Source organism: Erpetoichthys calabaricus, chromosome 17 (genome assembly GCF_900747795.2).
Source record: "Erpetoichthys calabaricus chromosome 17, fErpCal1.3, whole genome shotgun sequence".
NCBI classification, from domain to species: Eukaryota; Metazoa; Chordata; class Cladistia; order Polypteriformes; family Polypteridae; genus Erpetoichthys; species Erpetoichthys calabaricus.
This window is the reverse complement of record NC_041410.2, coordinates 88,206,177-88,215,903: the sequence shown is the minus strand read 5'-3', so window position 1 is coordinate 88,215,903 and position 9,727 is coordinate 88,206,177. Positions and strand designations below refer to the sequence as shown.

Below are 9,727 nucleotides of genomic sequence, written 5' to 3'. Positions count from 1 at the left end.
GGATGGATGGACTGCTCAACAGAAATGTGTCAAGGAACGCTACTGGGACGCCATCATACCAACAGCCCTGTATAGTGCCTCTCTGGGACTCCTCTTTTTATTATTAAACAAAAGCAAAGTTCTTTCTCTCTTATTTATTATTGTAGTGTTGAATATAATGTCTTTATTTGATCATTCAGAATAGTGCTTTTATACTTGAATGCACAATTTTAATACGAGCCACATTTGATATACCCAATATAGTGTTTTTTCCATAATGTGATGTCAACACTATCCGTTTAATAATAATTAATATACTATTTGTGCTTTATATAGGGCACAAATTTCATGTACGTTTCGCTACTATATATATATTGTAATAAAGAAACAACAATAGCCCATCCTTTTACAGAACATATAGTTATTATAAATGTTCCATCAAATATACAGTCAACAGTATTTTTATATCTTGACTCCGATTTATGAAAGCCAGGGACATGCTGAAAAGTTGTCTTGACTTGCTTTTCATTTGTTGTATATGCTTGGTGAGTCATTAGAAAGCTTTTAAGAACAAAAACTGAGAAAAGCGCTATATAAATGTAATGAATTATTATTATTATTATTATTATAAAAAGATCTTTACTGTTATTGAAAACAAAGCAAAAGGTTTATAAATACACTCCCCCGCCCCGTCAATCTCTTCAATGTATCCGTGTAACTATAAAACAACACGAGGTGAAATTTAAATTAAATGTTTTCGGTCCCTGCCCGAAGAATAATTTGTCAAAAGAATCCATATTTTCAACGTGCGCCGTTTGAAATGAATCGGGCAAGAACGGGAGAGTCGCCTTAGCCTCCCTTTTTCGCGGCGCAACAGAACATCCACGCGCAAGGAGGATATCCAATTCGACTGCTGTTACCTTTAGAAAATTACATAAATTTACAGAATCCGGATTCCCCTCCCTCGTCTGGAGACCAAAATCGAAAATAAACGGGAAAGGTTGACATTAGAGGGCCGCTGTTTTGTTTATGATTTGAACGGCGCCGGACTTGGGTATTCATTTAAATATATATATTGATAGAAAAAATAAACGAACATGGCTCGTCCTCGGCCCCGGGAATACAAGGCAGGCGATCTTGTTTTCGCAAAAATGAAAGGATACCCGCACTGGCCGGCGAGGGTGAGTACGGAAACAAGCGGGGTTGAAGAACAGGGAGGCGGGGCCCCTTGTGAGTGTGCCATCGAGGAGATCGAGTTCCAATTATTGTCTCCTGAAGATATTTGTATTGCTTGTAATTATTATTATTATTTTTTTAAATGTGCGCATTTATTCCGTCTATTGTGTACTCCGCTCACCGCGACTTCATCTGGTCGGTCGCTCGCTCGCTTTTGAGCCGCGACGCGTTCTTGCACTTAACGAGTGCCATCGTTGCCTTTCGACTGAATCGCAGCGTCGTAGCGACCTGGGGAAGCTGCGACGATAGCAAAATTGTACAGCGAATGCGGTGGTGACAAAAAAGCGATTCGATGAGGTGGGTACAGCGATGTTCATTTTACATTTGCCCGAGTCGGATGCAATTAAATTACCAACGATGGTGATGTTCATGATGATGACGATGGCGATTACAGTAACCAGCAGCGCGTGCTTTGATATAATGTTTTGACGTAGCTGAGCGTTTATTAATAATCGGCGGCCTTATGGTGTGCGGACATGGAATTACTGAACTAATGGAGGTCTGTCTGTGTTAGTGTGCGTTCTGTGTTACCGAAGGTGTGCGGCTTTCAGAATGGGCTCGAATTACTGCGATCGCAGTGACCTCTGGGGCTCGAGTGAGTCGAATGACTGTGAAAGCATCAGGCGCAGTAACGTGATGAGGAAGGTGGGGGAAAAAAAAACAACAAAACGCCTAAAGAGTGAGCCTCCTGGACTCCGGCTGCACACACCGCTCTCTGCCCGCCCGGGAGTGCATTAACGCTCGCCTTTACTTTCAGCATCCTTGGACACAGTCCCACCCAGATGGAGAGTTTCATTTTTTGAAAAATGATTTGTTGGCGTAAAAAATCACGTTCTCACTGGCACCATTCACGCGATGTTTGCCAAGTATCAGCTGGTGCTTGGGAGCTGTCTCCGAACAGATAAATCCAGCCCAACTCAAAAAAATAAATAAATAAAGTAAAATAAGAATTGGAGTGCCACCAAAGTGCAGAAACACAAGATCCATGTTTAGAGATGCTTTATTGTCAGATCCATGTTTAGAGATGCTTTATTGCCATTGAAAGGTTCGAAGGATGGATGGAGTGCCAGTTTGTCACTGAGCACATTCCCACAGAAACCCATAATTGCTCAGGCTGAGAAAATGTGGAATTTCTAATGAACCTAACAGTATGGCTTTGTTCTGTAGGCGATAAGTCAAGTAAATCGGGTAAACACGCCAGAACATTACATTTACTCGTTTGGCTGACAGCTTTTCCAAGGCAACTTACAACCTTTTGAGACACAATTGATTACGTTTCTTTTTTTTTTGTTTGTTTGTTTTCCAGTTGGAATACAGGCAGGTGAAGTGGTCACACAGTGCTAGTAATGGGAACTGAACCTCCAAGTCCAAAGCCTTAACCACTGCACCAGATTGCGCCCAAGAAGTATCTCATCCAGGGCTCGGATTAAGAGCTTTGGGGGCCCGTAGCACATTTCAAATTTGGGGGCCCTTTTGGTCTGCATCATCTGAAGTTTAGATTCTGAACAGTTCAAACAGGACTAAATAATTATTTTACTCTCGATTTTATAATAAGAATCTTATAATATTTATGTGAATTTTATGTGTTGGGCCCCTAAAGTTTTGTTGTGTAAGAAATTTACAGTTTAAAAACGTAAAGATAATATTTTTAAAGACCAGTTTTTCAATGCTACACTCTTTCATTAAATATTGGGTCCACCATTTGGGGGCCCCCCGAAATTGCGGGGCCCGTAGCATATGCTACATGTGCCTATTGGTTAATCCGGCACTGATCTCATCCAGATACTCGAGTGCGTTCCAACAGCTGTACCCTTTACCTCATGGTGTAACAGCCTTGTAGTTCATTTCATAATTAGAAGCCACATACGAATTGTTAGAGGTGAGGCAGCGATTTACGGTAAAGAAGTTGTGCCCTGTGTTGGCAGGGATTGGCTTCAGCAGACCCCCGTGACCCTGTCTTAGGGTATAGCGGGTTGGAAAATGACTGACTGAAAACAGAAACAGTGTGTCCGCGTGTTCTGTGTTGTTTAGAACATGCAAGTAAGACTTTCATTGTACATGTGATGGTAGTGTCCCCTTACGCTTATTATGAAACATGTTGTTTGCTTTTTCCGTCTGACTGTAGCACATTAAGACCAAAAATCTTTGACCTTCATACTTTTAATCTTCATACAAACACTTGGCTGTGTTTTGTGACTATTATTACAGTGTAGTTTACTTATTTGGCTGACTCCTTTATCCAAGGTAACTTGCAACACTTGAACGATGCAGTTGGTTACTTTTCTTTTTTTTGTATTTCCAGTTGGAGTATAGGCAGGTGAAGTGACTTGCTCATTCATGGTGTCGGTGGCAGGATTTGAATACACAGCCTCAGGGTTTGATGTTTAAGGCTTTGACCACTACACCAAGTCTGCCTGCGGTTTGGCACTTTCTACTCAGTTTTTTATTTTTTTGCTGGGTATTGTATGGCTATAATGTTTATTCATTTTCTTTCTTCGGGAGTGCAGCGACGCAGCAGTTAGTGCTGCCAACTCAAAAGTCCTGGGTTCAGATCCCAGCCTGGCTACTGCCTGTGTGGAGTTTGTATATTCTCTCCATGTCTGTATGGGTTTAACTCCTACAACCTAAAGACGTGAGTGTCGGGTTCATTGGCAAGTCCATAGTGGTCCAGCATGATTTAGTGTGTGTGTGTGTGTGTGTGTGTGCGCCCAGTCCATCCAGCATTAGTTTATGCCTTGAGGTGATGACCAGCCCCCTTCTAATTTAAGGGTCATTTTTTACTAAAGAAGCACTACATTACATTACCTACTCCAGTGGTGCCCCACCTCGGCCTCCCTAAAATCATGATGTCCCCCACTATAACATATACCTTATTCTTATTATCCATCCATCCATTTTCCAACCTGCTGAATCCGAACACAGGGTCACGGGGGTCTGCTGGAGCCAATCCCAGCCAACACAGGGCACAAGGCAGGGAACCAATCTGGGGCAGGGTGCCAACCCACCGCAGTATTCTTATTATTACCTATTCAAAAAGTGAACTCCTACTCACGGGGAGGAAGCCCATAAAGTCATGAATTTGGTCTAAACAAGAACATGGAAACAAAAGAGGGAAAGGATAATTGAAGTACAGACAAAGAAATCACTAAAACAAATAATATAATATGAAGTAATATGAAAATACAGTTTTGAAAACACAAAATAAGAGACGTGATATTAATAAATATACAATTACTTTAATGACAGCCTTTTCTGTAATATTTTGATCATTTTATATTTTTGTTATATTGCAAAATTTTATAATTATTGTTACAATTCATATTATTTTAATGGTAAAAACGATTTCTAAGTAGAAAAACCCAAGCTGGTTTGCTTCCCACGTCCTCCCTGCCTGGAGTTTGCGTGTTCTCCTTGTGTCTGCGTGGGTTTCCTCCCACAATCCAAAGACATGCAGGTTAGGTGGACTGGCGATCCTAAATTGTCCCTAATGTGTGCTTGGTATGTGGGTGTGTGTGCCCTGTGGTGGGCTGGCGCCCTGCCCAGGATTTTTTCCTGCATTGCACCCTGTGTAGGCTGGGATTGGCTCCAGCAGACCCCGTGACCCAGTAGGTAGGATATAGTGGGTTGGGTAATGGATGGATGGATGGAAAACCCAAGCTGGTTGTAAAATCATAAATTAAAGGGTTCTTCACCATCCCTTCTATCTTCTGTCTTTATATATAATACGCTACCGTGGCTGTCCATTTGTCTGTCCAGGATTTTAAATCACCTGTCGCTCACAAACCATTTCACCTATTGACCTGAAATTTGGTACACACATACTACGTGACGTCTACTATCTGCTTTTGCAGTGATGATTGACCTCCAAGTTTATTCCTCTTTTAATTTTATTTTATTGTAGAATCAACTCTCGGCATGGCCAGCAGGGCGGCGGTGCGGTGCATGCATCTGGGCACCGTTCTCATCCCCTGCCACCTTCGCCATCACTTCCCTTACCTCTTCATATCTTAAATCAGTCTTGAGGCAGATTGAAGACTTAAGTGCCAGCTTAAGTGAAAAATTAAGGAAAACGTACGAAGTAATTGCAACACAAACACCGACTTAATCAGTTTTAACACGAAAAGATGCCAATGAAAGATGAGAAGCAGCGGGCTGCTAGAGTGGAGACCAGAAGAGCTGCTCAGGAAACAACAAGCGTATCAACCTCTGAGCAAATGAATGGTAAACGTACAGAGAAAGAGGAGGAAAACTAGGAGCGCTCAAGTCAAGTGGATTCCCCCTGGAGAACTGAACTTGAGCCCCCTGATTTACCTGGTGGTTTTTTGGCTTATTATTACCATCTCATTATTGTTTGGTGGTTGGTTAAGGAAATAAGAAACAATAAAGGGGTTTGAGTCTTAAAAAGCACGCCAGTTAAAGAAAAGGCAAAAGATTCTATTAGGTACTATAAAAAGATTCATTGGGTACTAAGTAAGAAACCTTCCAGTCACTACGGCCCTCCAGAATCCGAGTTTGACACCCCAGGTCTAACATCTCAGAATAAAGGATTGAAAAGGTGGAAAAAATAGTATTTCATGCAAGATATCAATTATGATAAGATATCAATTATATCCTATCAATTATGGAGAATCCACTGCATCCACTAAATAATGTCATCTCCAGACAGAAGAGCAGCTTCAGCGACAGACTGCTGTCACCGTCCTGCTCCACAGACAGACTGAGGAGATCGTTCCTCCCCCAAACTATGCGACTCTTTAATTCCACCCGGGGGGGTAAACGTTAACATTTAACATTATACAAAGTTATTGTCTGTTTTTCACCTGCATTATTATCATTCTTTAATTTAATATTATTTATTGTATCAGTATGCTGCTGCTGAAGAATGTGAATTTCCCATTGGGATTAATAAAGTATCTATCTATCTATCTATCTATCTATCAATCATATAGTGCCTTTCACATCTATCTATCTATCTATCTATCTATCTATCTATCAATCATATAGTGCCTTTCACATCTATCTATCTATCTATCTATCTATCTATCTATCTATCTATCTATCATATAGTGCCTTTCACATCTATCTATCTATCTATCTATCAATCATATAGTGCCTTTCACATCTATCTATCTATCTATCTATCTATCTATCTATCTATCTATCTATCTATCATATAGTGGCTTTCATATCCTATCTATCTATCTATCTATCATATAGTGCCTTTCACATCTATCTATCTCTATCTGTCTATCTATCATATAGTGCCTTTCACATCTATCTATCTCTATCTATCTATCTATCATATAGTGCCTTTCACATCTATCTATCTATCTATCGATCTATCTATCTATTATATAGTGCCTTTCATATCTATCTGTTCAGAACATCACTGGGTTGTGTTTGATTTCTTTGTGTTTGTGTATAAGTAAAGTTTCTTACTGTAGCACAGTATAGGAGACAGTAGGGTGAAATGATCCCTTTTATTGGCTAACTAAATAAATTACAAATGCAAGCTTTCAAGGCAGCTAAGGTCCCTTCATCAGGGTACACAGGTGTCATTTCACCCTACTTTCTCCTGTATCAATCTATGGCTAACACGGCACAACACTCTACTGCCATGGATATAGCACAGTATTCAATTCCTGCTTTAAAAGGTGACATTTGTGTTGCTCATGGGTAACAACATCTGACTCCTAGTACACACACATATATACGCACAGGCCTCAAAGTCCAACAGCATGCATTTCTGTGCGTATGGACAAAAAACAGAATAATTATTGTACTTTGTGTTTCATTTGACAGATTGATGAGCTACCAGAAGGAGCTGTGAAACCACCTGCAAATAAATACCCCATCTTCTTTTTTGGGACCCATGAAACGTATGTAACTTGCACTTGTGTTCTTTTATTTAGATGTAGTCATTTGTCTCGTCAATACAGATCTGTCATGGAATGCCTCACTACTAGCATTCAAGAAGGAAGCACTAGTTACTTTAAAAAAAAAATACACTGGAGAGAATAATCAAAGGCCCAGCTCCCACTAAGTAGAGTCTTATTTAGTGGTATGCGTGTGGCTGGGAGCCGAATAGGTGCAAGGAAAAAGCCAATGACCGGCCAAGTACAAATTGGCACTAGGGACTCTTGATTGGCACATTTCTGCTGTTGCACATCTAGCTGGCACTGCTAGCTGCAAGAACATCGTAACCTTCTCTGAGTTCTTCCATTTTAACCAACAGCAGAGATACAGAGAAGTGGGCAACTTAAAGACTAGGTGTGAAGAGAATGGCACAGGTAGTACTAAAATATTTTTAGGTGTCTGCTCTTATAAAAAAATCCTAGACCCGAAAAGTTTGCGTGTGAAGAACCTGTGCATCCAGGGGCGAAGTGTCAATTAGAGGTGGTGTCATCCTGCCTTAGTCATAATGTAGCCAGAGAGTTTCCATTAAACAGCAAAAGACATTCAAAATACAAATCAATTCACTATTAAAAAAAACAATTGTGTTTTATTTTTATTTGATTTCCTTGTCCAGCCCACCCAGTGATTAATGTGTGCGTGAATTTGCCCTGCAGTGGACTGGAGTGCCTTCCAAATTGGGTTCCTTCCTTACGCAAGATGCCACATTTAGACTTCTAAGCCAGTGTCACAAGGAACTGATTAAACAAGCTTGAGTTTAATGTTACTTTTCATTTTTAGTCTTCCTCCAACCCGCTATATCCTACCACAGGGCTACGGGGGTCTGCTGGAGGCAGGAACAAACCCCGGGCAGGGCGCCAGCCCACCGCAGGGCACACACACACCCACACACCAAGGACAATTTAGAATCACCTATGCACCTAACCTGCATGTCTTTGGACTGTGGGAGGAAATCCACGCAGACACGGGGAGAACATGCAAAGTCCAAGCAGGGCGGACCCGGGAAGCGAACCCAGGGCTCCTGACTGCGAGCCACCGTGCCGCCCTACTTTTCATTTTTATTTATATGTAATTTTATGTTTTCCCAAGATGCATGAATTTTTTATTAACTGTAGTATTTGTCCCAAAACCATATGAGTGATTACAGTAGCTTTCTTTTATTTTTATTATAAAATTATGATTTGAGCAGTAAAGAGGACACAATAATAGTTGACATGAGTATTGTTTTTTTTTTTGCCTATCCTCTTTAGTGCTTTCCTAGGGCCAAAAGATCTGTTTCCATATAAAGAATACAAAGACAAGTTTGGTAAATCAAACAAGAGGAAAGGATTCAATGAAGGTCTGTGGGAAATTGAGAACAACCCAGGTGTCAAGTTTACAGGATATCAGGTGAGTGGCAATCCACATATGACACAAATATCTCCTCTGATAAAAGCTAAAGTTGGTTCTGCATAACAAGTTAATGAAATTTAAAATGTCAGAAAAGAATCAAACTTATTTTCATGCTGGGATCTGATAGTTACCTAAGCGTCAGTGACACATGGTGAAAATGACTGAAAGTACTACAGACAGGAAAAGATTATATTCTTGTTCTGGGAATGGCCATCAGTGCATCATGTAGACTTTTTTCTTCTTCTTTTGGCTGCTCCCCTTAGGGGTTGCCGCAGCGGATCATCTTCTTCCATATCTTCCTGTCCTTCCTTACCACATCTATAAACCTTCTCTTAGGCCTTCCTCTGTTCCTCTTAACTGGCAGCTCTATCGTTAGCACCCTTCTCCCAATATACCCAGCATCTCTCCTCTGCACATGTCCAAACCAACGCAATCTCGCCTCTCTGACTTTGTCTCCCAACCGTCCCCCTTGAGCTGACCCTCTAATGTCCTCATTTCTAATCCTGTCCATCCTCATCACACCCAATGTAAATCTTAGCATCTTTAACTCTGCCAGCTCTGTCTCCTGCTTTCTGGTCAGTGCCACCGTCTCCAACCCATATAACATAGCTGGTCTTGCTACCGTCCTGTACACCTTCCCTTTCACTCCTGCTGATACCCGTCTGTCACAAATCACTCCTGACACTCTTCTCCACCCACTCCACCCTGCCTGCACTCTCTTTTTCACTTCTCTTCCACAATCCCCATTACTCTGTACTGTTGATCCCAAGTATTTAAACTCATTCACCTTCGCCAACTCTACTCCCTACATCCTCACCATTCCACTGACCTCCTTCTCACTTACACACATGTATTCTGTCTTGTTCCTACTGACCTTCATTCCTCTCCTCTCTAGAACATACCTCCACCTCTCCAGGGTCTCCTCAACCTGCTACCTACTCTCACTACAAATCACAATGTCATCAGCAAACATCACAGTCCACGGGGACTCCTGTCTAATCTCGTCTGTCAACCTGTCCATCACCATAGCAAATAAGAAAGGGCACAGAGCCGATCCCTGATGTAATCCCACCTCCGTCACTCCTACCGCAGACCTCACCATGGTCACACTTCCCTCGCACATATCCTGTACAACTCTTACGTACTTCTCTGCCACTCCTGACTTCCTCATACAATACTACAGCTCCTCTCGAGCCCCCCTGTCATA

The 9,727-nt window shown here is 41.5% G+C and overlaps 1 protein-coding gene across 2 annotated transcripts in view; it reads left to right on the top strand.

Moving 5' to 3' along the window:
- The first annotated feature begins 751 nt into the window (after positions 1-751).
- LOC114642686 (hepatoma-derived growth factor-related protein 3) overlaps positions 752-9,727 on the top strand; it is a 53,932-nt gene continuing 44,956 nt past the window's right edge. Inside the window, exons 1-3 of one of the 2 annotated variants that reach the window (XM_051920443.1) lie at positions 752-1,160; positions 7,018-7,094; positions 8,379-8,517. In XM_051920443.1, the coding sequence (XP_051776403.1) occupies positions 1,077-1,160; positions 7,018-7,094; positions 8,379-8,517 (300 nt within the window). In that variant the 5' untranslated portion in view covers positions 752-1,076. The remainder of the gene's footprint in view (positions 1,161-7,017; positions 7,095-8,378; positions 8,518-9,727) is intronic. The other variant, XM_051920442.1, reaches the window with a different exon arrangement.